Genomic DNA, 13,226 nt, shown 5'->3' on the forward strand with positions numbered 1-13,226 from the left:
AAATCAATTATAAACAAACTGATTTAACATAACAACACAAACATTTTAAAAATCCAGACGACTTTCATTTAAAGTCTCTTATCCTTGGTTTAATATTCATTCTCTTAAATCTAAAATACTTGAAAAAATTCTCTAAAGTTTTAAAATTTCTATGACTTAATTGCTCATTATTTTGAGAAATATATTGTTTCCAGGCTTTACATAACAACCAAACTTCGAAATCCCCATTACTTACCAGAAGTTGCTGTGAAAGTAGTTCTGGTAAATTTTGTCATTACGAATGCCGGTTTGGAAGATCAATTATTGGGAATTGTAATTGCTAAAGAAAGGCCGGATTTGGAAGCTGAGAAAAATGCGCTAATTATACAAGGAGCTGCGAATAAAAGGTACCTTTCAAATTAAATAGTTCATTATTGTAGAAGAATCTATTGGTTATTCTTATGTGAAAATAATCACTTTTAAACAGCTTAAGTTAGTTAGTTTCTTGATATTCTCAAAATTTAAAGAGTAGTTTACCCATCAAATACAAAAAGTATTACTTTACTGCACGTTGATTATAGTGGTGAGTAGAAGCCTTAAGTAAGTAGAAAATGTGGTAAAAAGTGTCAATTTCCTTCGTCATAGGAAAATTAAGTCTTAATTTTATAGTGGTTCAAAATGGAATAAAATTCATTATTTTATTGTAGGTCTTTAAAGGAAATCGAAAATAAAATTTTGGAAGTTTTAAGTTCCTCCGAGGGCAATATCCTCGAAGACGAAACTGCGGTGACAACTTTAAGTTCATCTAAACAATTGTCTAATGAGATTATGGCGAAACAAGCTGTAGCTGAAGTCACTGAAAAACAAATTGATAAGGTAAGCTCCGTAATGTGCAACATAAGAAATTAGCACAGAAATTTTTAATTCTAGGCCCGTTTGGATTATGCTCCTATAGCTGTTCACTCAACTATCCTCTTTTTCACCATTGCGGATTTAGCTAATATCGATCCTATGTACCAGTACTCACTAGTATGGTTTGTAAATTTGTTCAAGACCTCCATTGACAACACTGATAAAGTGGAGGATGTTCAGATGAGGTTGGAAGATTTGAAAAAGGTACGTTGAGTACCAGCAATTTTAACTACTATAATTTAATGGATGGATATAATAGGTATTTACATACCATCTCTATACCAACATATGTCGCAGTTTATTCGAGAAGGATAAATTGTTGTTTTCGCTCTTGTTGGTCATAAATCTAATGAAAAGCCGGAGCGAGGTTGACCTGTCGGAATGGATGTTCTTCTTGACAGGAGGCGTGGGCCTGGATAATCCTAATACCAATCCGACAGATTGGCTGATGACAAAGTCCTGGGATGAGCTATGTCGTTTGAATGATTTGCCCAGCTTTAAGTAAGTTTTCAGGAATGCTTTAAAGGTTTAAGAAAATCTTCGTTATGATCAAAGGAAACTACCTTAGCGTCGCTGAAAGAATTCAAATGAACAAAATGAGTCGGGTAAAACTGAATGACTGCCTTGAAAGAAAAATGCGATAGTTTCAGACGATAATGATGAATGGTGATGGTGATGAATAAAGAGTTCCTGCCTGTGGCCCATCCCTGTTGCTATAGGCTTTAGGGCTGTTGCTATAGGCTCAAAAGGGTCAGCAGATGAACGAATATTCTTTATGACAAAAGAATCAATTATATGAGCTAATAAAGGGGTACCGAAAGGTATAGTGATACCCTAGGTGACAAAATTCATGATAGGGACCACAGAGTGTGATAAAAAAAACTGAAGTGATTGTGTATTTCTTTCAGTGTACCAATGTATACAAGGTGATTTATTAGCTCACTCGAATTAACTCGAACAACATTTTGGTTTCTAAGCAACTCCATATTACAATATCTATTTTGTTTTTGCCTTACTCAAGACTAGAAATTTATATTATTTAATTTGAGGATTATTTAGAGGAATTGTTAACCACTTCGGAGAGAATTCGTCCAAATGGAAGATTATATTTGATTCTCACGAGCCGCACAAGGTTTCGCTGCCAAATCCGTGGGATGAGAAACTGAACTCGTTACAGAAAATGTTGGTTCTAAGATGTATCCGATTCGATAAAGTAGTTCCGGCTGTCCAAGATTTTGTGACAGGTGAGTGAGCACCAGTAATGAGATTTCTCAAACCGATCGATAATTTTTTATAGCTAAGAAGGCATACACTTCTTTCTTTTCTTCGTATCTATGGACATTTTCTGGTGTTTAATTTTTGCTATTTAATAATAAGTATTATTACAATTTCTCAGAAAACCTCGGAAAGCAGTTTGTTGAATCACCACCCTTCGATCTAGCTTCATGTTTTGCCGATTCTCACTGTTGTCTACCACTGATATTTGTCCTGACTCCTGGAGCTGACCCCACTTCGATGCTACTGAAATTTGCGGACGATCAAGGCTTTGGAGCTGCTCGCTTGTTTGTTTTATCATTGGGACAAGGACAAGGACCGATTGCTGTAAAACTAATCGACGAAGGCGTAAAAAATGGTACCTGGGTGGTACTGCAGAACTGTCATTTAGCAAAGAGCTTCATGCCAACATTGGAAAAGGTAATGTATTTTTTTAACAAGTTAGATAATCCGCAGATGAGGACAATTGAATTGAAAAGAGGAAAAAAACATATGCAAACAACAATAATGTTTATGTGTTTAGTTATTCATTTTTCTCAATCAGGGAACACAAATTCATAAACATTTTTGTAAATTGACTCTAAAAAGGAGTTCCAACTATAATAGGCTTACAATACCTTCATGGAGACCAATACCATGTTCTACATTTTTGTAGATTTGCGAAAATCTTACATCGGACTCCACCCATCCGGACTTCCGCCTCTGGTTAACTTCCTACCCTGTCGACCATTTCCCTGTCCTCGTATTGCAAAATGGCGTCAAGATGTCCAATGAACAACCCAAAGGTTTGCGAGGAAACATCACTCATTCCTACATGAGCGATTCAATTTCTGATCCAGAGTGGTTTGAAAATTGCAAGCAGTTTATGGCGTTCAAAAAGCTTCTATACAGCTTGTGCTTCTTCCATGCAACGGTTCAAGAGCGCAAAAAGTTCGGTCCTCTTGGGTGGAATATTCCGTATGAGTTTAACGAGACCGACCTAAGGATCAGCGTAATACAGCTGCAAATGTTCCTGAATGAGTATGAGGCGAGTTTTTTTTAAGTAGTTCAGGTTGGTTTCTAAAAATGTACGTCATTTCTAATGAAGAAGCTTCAGCTGCAGCTTAACTACAGGTTACGGTAAATGTGCACAAAGCAGATTTTACAAGTGAAAGAAACTTCATCTATTTATTTACATAATTCATGTAATATCGCAATTGTGGATGATAAGAAATAGTGAAAGTTTATTGCCCACTTAGCAAGTTTTGACTTGATAACGACGTTATACCTCTTTGACTGCAAGTGTTATTGTTATAAATGCTTCCTCCATTGGATTGGCTCATAGTCGATTATAATTTGTCGATATTTACCGTCGGATCTTAATATATAGCGTTCGACTTAGGATTCTTTTTAAATCAGTCGTGATCCCACGTAACCCCCAGATGCTCCCAAAAAATTTGAACATTCCAAAACCCAAATTTGAACGGTTTTGAGCAACAATCTTGACTCATTTTTAAGTTCGTACACATAATAAATTAATTTAAAGGATATTCAATTTGACGCCTTGTTGTACCTTACTGGAGAATGCAATTATGGAGGTAAAGTAACGGACGACTGGGATAGAAGGACCCTGAACACTATTCTGCGCAAGTTTTACTGTCGAGAAGTTGTGGAGATAGCGAATTTCTCATTTGATTCCACTGGTAAGCTGAATTATTACTATAATTTAAAATTAGTATCCCAGATCCTAAAATTGTGGCCAGGCGTGAAAAAATTTGTGTACGCTAACCACAAACTTACGTTATTTCGACATAATTCTAAAAAATTTCTTATTCCCTAGACCTCACCGTCACTTTTAGGAAAATATGAGGACCGATTTGTACAAGGTTGTCTAATGACAAGTATGGACCTAGCCTGATGAAAAAAAAATGTTAAAAAACTGAATTATTCGTCGATATTAGATTAGGAAAATATCTTCAAATTACTGGTACTATTAATTCAGAAAAAATGTGGGGTTAAGTGTATAAGTATTTACTTTCCATCGGACTACCCTGTATATAATGCCAAGATTTTCTGAGGTTTTAGAGTATTGGTTTTGTGAAATTGGTATAAAGGTTTGCTGACTAACATTATGAAAGCTGAATGAAGGAGTAGTTTTGCAAACGAAACGTGCTTAAGCTTTACACCGCTACCTTTCAGGGACCTATAATTTTCCCGATAAAATGGATTACGACGACTTTATCACCTACACTAAATCACTGCCTTTGATTACCCGCCCTGAGGTCTTTGGAATGAACGAAAATGCAGACATCATGAAAGATGAGCAAGAAAGCAAATTCCTCTTTACAAGCACTCTTCTGTTGCAGGTAAATGCAGCATTTTTTATTGCTGTTGGTCATATTTAAAATGACAATTGATTGAATTGATATACTTATGAAATCAGGAAAACTATTATTAACGGCCGAGAAAAATATGAATTATAAGATGTGCTGGAAAATTTGATAAAAAAAGAGCCTCTCAAAATGTGCAAAATGAATATACAGTATCTAACATATCATCATAGAGATATTTCAGGAAGCAATAGTACTCTGCAAGATAATAAAAAATATTAATAGGCCCATGATCACCATCCATTATCGATATACACAGTGGCAAATTTCATGTTTTCTTTCATATCATTGGAGGACATTTTTAACAGTTTTTATAATTTTGTTTTCGTTTAGATTTGTTTTTATTTTAACAAATTTAATTAAATATTACGAATTGCTTTAAATATTTGATAATTAAGCCGGATGATTATGTGAGAAAAAGGCAAAATATTAGAAAAAATGGGAAACTGTGTTATCCTATGTATCAAAAATGTTGCATTTTTGACCATACTACTATGAGCACTTTTTTATTATTTTAAAGAGTACTATCGCCCCTTGAAATATCTCTATGATGATGTGTTACACCCTATATGTGTTCGAGATTTTTTTCTTTTATTTGTATGACTTTCTAGGATAGAGTGGTAAGTACTAAATGCAATGATAGATTACTTAGTGATCAGAATATTTTTGGACAATAAGTAAATTCTCGTACAAATTTTAAAAGAATTTGGTCTGTAGCATAGCTTTCCCGTTATTAACTTATTAATAATTATTCTTATGTCATTAATTAGATGTAATTTACATTAATTGGTTCGAGCAGACTGTTGAGCAAAACGGCATGTTTTGTTTTACTGTTAGAAATATTTTTAGTTTTAAGTATTATTTCGAATAATTAATCCGAACTGATTAGGTGATAATAACATTACGTATATTTGCATGCTAATGAAGGACTTATATCAACTGATGGTAAGTCTGATGATTGGTATTGATGTATTTCCTACTAATATTACATTAATTTACATTTATCCTTTGTCGCCGCAGCTACTGAAAAGGGTAAGCAATTTTTTTGCACATTAAGTATATGTCGGGGTAATATTAGAAACGTTTTCCATGTTTAACGTTATAATAATTTTTGGAATGCAAAAATAGAAAGGCAAACTAACGAATTCACTACTACTCGACCGCCCTTCTGCCCTTCTATCTCTTAACTGCTTGTTCTTTTTCTCCTCTTAACTTTCCCCGATTGGGTGGTCCTTAAGACCCAAGGGGAGTACCTGCTAGTCCCTGTTTCTCGTGGACAAATCCCACACGTGGGCACTTAATTATGTCGGTAGTAGTGACCTCGTTTGACAATGCTTTATCTTCAAGATGGCTTTGACAGCCTGCCCCTCATCTATTATCGGTTCTAATGGTGCAATTCTAACTTAAGAACTAATAAATCTCCGACATATACATGTAATAAACTGAAAAATCTATTTGGTGTATGTTAAAGTGTACAACTTTAAAGGTGAATGTCCTCCTGTTTTTACCACCCAATCATGTCTATCACTAGTGGCAGATTTGTAATCATTGCAACTTCTGTTATTTAACAGTTATTTCCAATACTTCTTTTGATTTAAGCTTCATTAACTACTTACTTGATAGGATGCTACGTCCTCTTCGAGCTCCTCAAAATCTCCAGATGATATCATATTGGATGTTGCCACTTCCATATTGACTCAATTGCCCGATGATTTTAATTGTGACGCTGTCACGGCGAAGTACCCGGTATCTTATTCACAAAGCATGAACACCGTTTTAGTACAGGAAATGAACAGATTTAATGTGCTTTTGAGAATTATTCGGACAAGTTTGCAAAATGTGCAAAAAGCGATTAAAGGTAAGTCTTCAGAATATGCCTTTATGTGATCGTACCAGTATTGTGAGAAAATTAGTAGCATGACTGACCGAAAATGTGCAATAATATACATTTTGCGAGGGTTGGACAAGTAGAAAATCGTTAGTGTGCTCACATTAGATTTAATGATGTTCAATGTTTGAATCGGTAAAGTTCAAGTTTCGCAGTGATCGGTCATAGACGATTCTGAACACTTGGAATTTAGTACGGAAGATTCTGTAATATGACGAATTTTGGATTTTAAAATTTTACCCTTCAGATAATTATTTTCTCAGTTTGAAGCAACTATAATTTCAATTATGGATGGGACCTTAAGATGCAGTGATTTAAAAGCCTTTTGGAATTATGTATTATCAATTTTTTAGTATTATTAATATGTGCCTAACCGTTGTGTTATATCTTCATTATATATTTATAGGCCTTATCGTAATGTCTGTGGATCTAGAAGAGGTCGTGACCAATATCCTCACTGGAAATATTCCGGCCATGTGGGCGAAAAAGTCATATCCATCTTTAAAGTCACTGGGAAGCTACGTTAATGATTTCCTTGCCCGACTCGTATTTTTACAGGTAATGGAACAACACCATTAAGTTCCGTTTAAGTTTGGAATTTTTAACGTTTACGTAGAAGTAGGTACAATAAATATGAAATAAGTAATAAAGTTCTAAAACACAAATTTGCAAGCTTTGTGGTCATTGCAATAGTTGTAATTTATTATTTCAGAATTAAGCAAGAAACGAAATTCGATTTTGAAATTTGAGTCAAAGTCTGTTTTGGAAAAAGCGATTGCAAAATCATTTTTTGCAGATGCGTGCGGCGATTCCATAGATTTTAATAAAAAAAATAAGACAGGAAAGAAATCGTGAAGGTGGTCATTTATATTTAATTACATTATCTATCTATCTGTGACGATCAATTGTAACGAATGGAATGGCCCCACAGTAGATTTGCTTCTAACTTTTAATTTTTTAATTTTATTACTTCCTTCGTGCTCAACTTACCTACTTATGCATAACCGCTCAAAATTCTAAACGTAAACTTTTTCTTGCTGAAAATATATCTTCTATTCAACCATTATTCCAAGTAAAATTAAATTAACGTCACAGTTTTTGTCTATCGATATCACCTTTCATAAAGAGCTAAGAATATCTAGCCCTTCTTTCGTAATAATGGACCTGTCCATCATTATTGGAAAATTATGTGTTTAAATAAGGCAGAAAATTCTTATTTTTAAATTAATAGTGCAAAATCTCATACACGAAAGAGATTTCGCACATGAGCCGCTAACAATATCTTTTCTAGCATTGATGGTATATTGGCATAATAACTAGAATTTAAAACTATATCTACGTTTTGAGACAGAGAATAAAATAACAGTATGCCAAAAATATATCGGATGGAATGATAAATTTAGATTGGTGCCACTTTTACCGATGTTATTCCATAATTCAGATGTGAATGTTAACTTGAACACCATGTATATCGTTACATTTTTGGATTTGTTTTAGTATTTTAAGGGGACTTTATAAAACTACCCTACTTTGATTATTTATTTATTTATCAACACCTACACAGGGTGAAAAAATTTAAATCAAATAAGTATTATGTTTACAACTTACGTCTAATAAAATGATTCAGAACATTAAACACATTTTGTTATTAAAAAACCTTAATTCTGTTCTTGAATGCCTGGAAACTGTGATCAATAAGATAAATGTGTATGTCAAAATATCTGTTGTTTTTTTACACAGATTCATACCCAAGTATGCAAATTCTCATTAAATTCTAATAAGCTTCACAGGACATTGAAACTTCTGTTAAACATTGCATAACTGATGTAAGGGCGTTGAAGTAAAAAAAAATGTTCATAAACCATTTATACAGGTTTTCATGAATACTTGACGTAACGAAATTTTATGCGCATCATAGAATGAAATAATCACGATCACTGATCTATTTTGGACTAAAAATATAACCAATCGCTTGTTGTTGGTTGCGTAATTCTCATGGTATTTGGTAAGTTTTTAATTAAGGTTTTTGCTATGTTTTCCCATATAGAAATGGATGGACGAAGGGACACCCATAACATTTTGGATCTCAGGCTTTTTCTTTACTCAAGCCTTTCTAACTGGAATCCAGCAGAATTTCGCCCGAAAATATACAATACCAATAGATTTGTTGGTGTTTGACTACCAGGTAAATACTTCACTAAATTTTGCTGTGAAAAATTGTAGTTACAAAATGAGTAAAGAATGAGCCAGTTTAATGTTCTTTAATATTATACTTTTTTTACGTAGCTCTCACACGAACGGTGTGGCCTAAGCAGTAGATAATTTTTTTGTTGTTAACTCAATATTTTTAAATTATCTGTTTTTCTATCTTGAATTTTTTCTAATCTCTTGTTTAATTTAATTTTAGCACTAAACAGGCTGTTAAACGTAGTGGTGAATATGCGATGCCCAGATAACCTAATTTTCAGGTTTTAGCTGAAACTACTTTCAAAACGCTTCCCGAAGATGGCGTGGTAGTATACGGATTATTCTTGGAGGGTGCTAGATGGAACATGTCGAAAATGATCATTGACGAATCGGTTCCAAAAGTATTATACGACGTTGTTCCGTTCGTAAGTATCAGATGCATTGATCAATCTCCAAAAAATATTAATCGCACATATCACACACGTAAAATAACAAATATAATAATTACTTAAGGTCGCTCGCTTTCATCGAAACATCCTTTATGTCGTTATAACCTGAGTTAACTTGAACTAATTTAATGTCTTTCAATAGATAAGGCTTATTCCAATAAAAAAAGAAGATCTAGTCGAACGGCATAGCTATTTATGTCCAGTCTATAAAACGGCGGAAAGAAGGGGAGTGTTGTCTACCACCGGTCATTCTACTAATTTTGTCATCGCTATGACCCTACCAACGGTCGAAACTCAGGCACATTGGATCATGAGAGGTGTTGCCATGCTCTGCCAACTTTCCCAATAATCATGCAATAATTTATAGTATTAACTTTATTTATTTTCTATTATTCATTAAGATTTTATACTTTGTACTGTTCTTGATAATTATCTAACTTGTTAAATTTCAATTCTTGAAAAATGAAATGATGAGAAAAATAAGTTTTTAGAAGTAGGCAATTTCGAGGGTTTGTATTAGAGTACTTGGGAAGTCAAGAAATAAAAAGGCTGAGAAAATAGAAGATTCACTGTCATAATAATTCAAGTCTGACCACCCTGTTTGTACTTATATTTTACAAATGAATTAAGTGATGGAACAAGTTTTAAGTAACTCTGAAATAGATATTTTCCCACGACCCCCTACGAAACAAGACATACCTCCGAATGTAGCAGTCACAAAAATAAATTGTAATTCACATGTGTGTTGGGATTTCTTAACATATACAGGGTGCGTCAGAAATAAGTACGTTAATTTTAACTGAAGGTAGAACTCTTCAAAAGCAACAACTTTCCGTAATACTTTTTTTCAATCACCCTTCTTTATCAAGACAAAATAAAAAATAGTTTTGGACAAATTTCACTACTCGGTACTAACTAGTCGACTGAGCGATAAACACATTCCAAAAAGAACCGCAAAAAAAGGTTGACAAGTTTTTGTACCTACGCCGAATTCTTAACGTCTGAAATGTTTACGATTATTGGTGATTCATTTTTTAAATTGTAATACAAGATTTACTTATAAAGTAAGTCCATATCGTCAAGTAGAGTTTCATGTTAATAAAAAAGGACACATCAATGAAAAGTTGGTCGCAGTACCAAATAAATTTGATTTGTTGACGAAAGTATGCGCATCAGTAGGTTAATCTCCGACCCTTTTTTCTATAATAACCTAAATAATGTTAACTCGACAACAAGCATCATTGGCGTATCACGAATTTTAAGGAGGGAAATATAAGAAAGAAAAAGTGATTTTCGAGAAAAATGCTACATAGAAAAAATGTCGCTCTTAAAGAGATCTACCACCAGTTAAAATTAACGTACTTATTTCTGATACACTCTGTATGTGTGTTAAGAAAAACAAATGAATGGTGGTCATAGCTTTTCAGACTCACCATATATTATACAGTGTGTTTCAGATAGAAGTTGAATATTATACAATAAATATAAAATATGGATATAAATAATAAAAAAATCGTGTATTGTCGAAACACATCGTGTACAAGTGCGATTGGAGAGTTTTTATCATATATGGTCGTAGAAAATGAATAAAGTTCCATTAAACTCAGCTCATCTCGTGTGGTAAACTGTTCTTTTACTGACAGAAAATGCTATTTTTGTCACTCGTTGAATAATATACTATTTTATGCCTTTGAATAGAAAATTAGGTACCCTTGAAAATGAGGTAAGAGAAAGATGTTGGTCCTGACGTTGAAATTTGAAAAGCGACGTTCTTAAGTCACTTCCTCTCAAGTACATCTTCAATTTAAATAAGATATAACGTTAATAACAGGACTTAGCACGAAAGAGCATTAAAATGTTCACTTAAACAACGGTTAGACTATATTTACATCTCATCTGAAAATGCTCGCGACGGACATGGTTCTGATATCCAGGTAAATATAGAGAGAGACACAAAATTTGTTAGCGGTCGTAATTAATTTCGAAACGACAACACAAAAAGAGATTAAAAGTATAGAAAGGAAAATGCGGAAAACATCGAAACAGGAGAGCTTTTCTGGGCGGGGCTCCCCCTGTGGGCGGCACACTGTCTCGCAGCAGCCTGGTTCCCATGGAAACGGATCCTGAAGTCCCTGGATATTGATCTATGCCGACCGGGAGCGAAGTTTTGGGAAACATCCATCTCCGGGCCACCGAGTATTGACGGAAAAGAACTTGGAAAGTTTGCTCTGCCTTTAATAGACTGCAAGACTTTAAAATTAAATCCCCCAGTTGAGGGCGTTTAAAGACATGTATTGAATATTTCCATTTAAGTCTGTAAGTGATAAATTATTAATAAGCCTTACCAGAACAATTATGTAAATGGAAATCAGCGAATTGATTTAAACATGAATTGGCCCCAAGCAGAGGGCGTAGCTCGCATCACTCTCAGAAGAATATTTTTCTTGTGGATCGAGAAAAACTCACGAGACTTCTAAATAATTGTATTATATGTATATTTTCAAGATCGCTATTGAATCTGGTATTTTGTATTAAAGCTGATAAGATGTTTGGTGTAAATAAAGGTAAATTACTTATTCTCAGGTTTGGTGACCGAACTGACGGAAATGCCTAAAGTACGCTTCTAAACATGTGATCTTAATAGGAGCTTATTTTTTTATTTGGCTAATTTAACATAAATGCACCGAGGCCACGCTTTAATGACACATATAGTGTTTTGACTAAAAAACGCGAAACTTTCTTAAAAATGAACCTTTTTCACTTAATCTATCCTTGGACTACGTCCCTGGATTGGTAGTTGTATCCACCTTTCTTCATTATTTCAAACCATGAAGATTCCCTTGTCGTGTTCTCATATAGGTCCGATTTATCTTACAAGAAATAACTAACTACTGTATGTAACCTATAACTGAGATAGCATAAAGCCCAGGTATCGATTCTTATGATATACGGATAGTCGTGTTCCCACGTTCCTCATGCATGCAAAGTAATCCCACTGGCATTGAGAGGTTATATATATTTTCTTTACAGCATTTTCGTGCTCCCCCGTACAGTTTATCCTAAAAAAAATGACTCGGTAATTTCACTGTGACAGTGACATCGAAATTATTGATATACACGACATGGTGAAATGTTGATCGCAGAATTTTAAGGCAGATTTACATAAAAAAATACAAGGCAAACGTTCTATAAACGTAAGTCCTCTAGAGCTGCATTAAGCTGAGAATCTGTAAGACCTTTACATGAAAGTTCTATTTTCAATTTTAGCATGGGACGAAGTTATAATATGAATTTTGTTATACATATTATAGAAATTTTATTTAATATTTTTACGTAAAGTCTTCTCCCTGAGTCTCTGGACATTTTATTTCCATACGAATAAGTTGTATTGCCCTATACTCCGAATAGTTAAGTTACAAGCTCAAGCAGTTCTGCTATTGCAGAAATGTTGCGTTACCAAGTGTCTCTAAAATCCAGATCTGAAATATAGTGCATGCCTGGGTACTACCTCAAACTTTCAAGGTGGTCATAAAAGCTCAGACTATTCCTCTGATTTGTATTGGTCGACTTTCCACATATCGCCGAGAAGTGCAAATTGAAATATCACCAGGCAATACAAATCGAATCACCGGTGACGAGAGGATCAGAATTATTGATATGTTGTTAGTGCGGTTTTCGTGATTATTTTGGTGATCAATGACTTTAAGAAATTTTCTATAATTGTTTTTCTGCCCCTTACTTTGAAAATGGATAATAATTTTTCCCTAGAAAAAAATTACAAGCTGAAAGTATCACTATGAGCACGCGCTTTGTAGAGATTATTCTGGTCTCCAAGACAATAGCGTAATAGCAGACCCTTTCAAAAGCTATGATCTAGATCAAATTGATTAAGATTTATAACTGTAACTGCTATTCATCCCTATATTCAGATTGAAGATCTTTATCTGTAACTGTACTCAATCAATCATTGGCTGGTCACCATTAGAGATCAATTCGATTGGTTGAAAGTCCTCTGAAAGGGATCAATTTGATCCAGATCATCGTTATACGGTAGTAGCTAAGTTAAACAGTAGGAAGTGAGTGGGAAAAGCACTTTCTATACGTATTAGGTATAACATTATTCTAAAAATTGTTCGAGGAAAAATGAAGTTTAGTGGATATGTGAGA

General features: G+C 34.1%; 1 protein-coding gene across 1 annotated transcript in view; it reads left to right on the forward strand.

The window, feature by feature from the left end:
• Dhc36C (Dynein heavy chain at 36C) overlaps positions 1 to 9,483 on the forward strand; it is a 31,811-nt gene extending 22,328 nt beyond the window's left edge. Inside the window, exons 45-58 of the mRNA XM_066397679.1 lie at positions 195 to 386; positions 687 to 855; positions 910 to 1,095; positions 1,151 to 1,392; positions 1,951 to 2,135; positions 2,288 to 2,586; positions 2,822 to 3,193; positions 3,692 to 3,848; positions 4,345 to 4,511; positions 6,159 to 6,393; positions 6,830 to 6,981; positions 8,471 to 8,608; positions 8,892 to 9,035; positions 9,202 to 9,483. Coding sequence (XP_066253776.1) covers positions 195 to 386; positions 687 to 855; positions 910 to 1,095; positions 1,151 to 1,392; positions 1,951 to 2,135; positions 2,288 to 2,586; positions 2,822 to 3,193; positions 3,692 to 3,848; positions 4,345 to 4,511; positions 6,159 to 6,393; positions 6,830 to 6,981; positions 8,471 to 8,608; positions 8,892 to 9,035; positions 9,202 to 9,408 — 2,845 coding nt within the window. The 3' untranslated portion in view covers positions 9,409 to 9,483. The remainder of the gene's footprint in view (positions 1 to 194; positions 387 to 686; positions 856 to 909; positions 1,096 to 1,150; positions 1,393 to 1,950; positions 2,136 to 2,287; positions 2,587 to 2,821; positions 3,194 to 3,691; positions 3,849 to 4,344; positions 4,512 to 6,158; positions 6,394 to 6,829; positions 6,982 to 8,470; positions 8,609 to 8,891; positions 9,036 to 9,201) is intronic.
• Positions 9,484 to 13,226: the final 3,743 nt, after the last annotated feature.

The sequence above is a fragment of the Euwallacea similis genome, chromosome 16 (assembly GCF_039881205.1).
Source record: "Euwallacea similis isolate ESF13 chromosome 16, ESF131.1, whole genome shotgun sequence".
NCBI lineage: Eukaryota > Metazoa > Arthropoda > Insecta > Coleoptera > Curculionidae > Euwallacea > Euwallacea similis.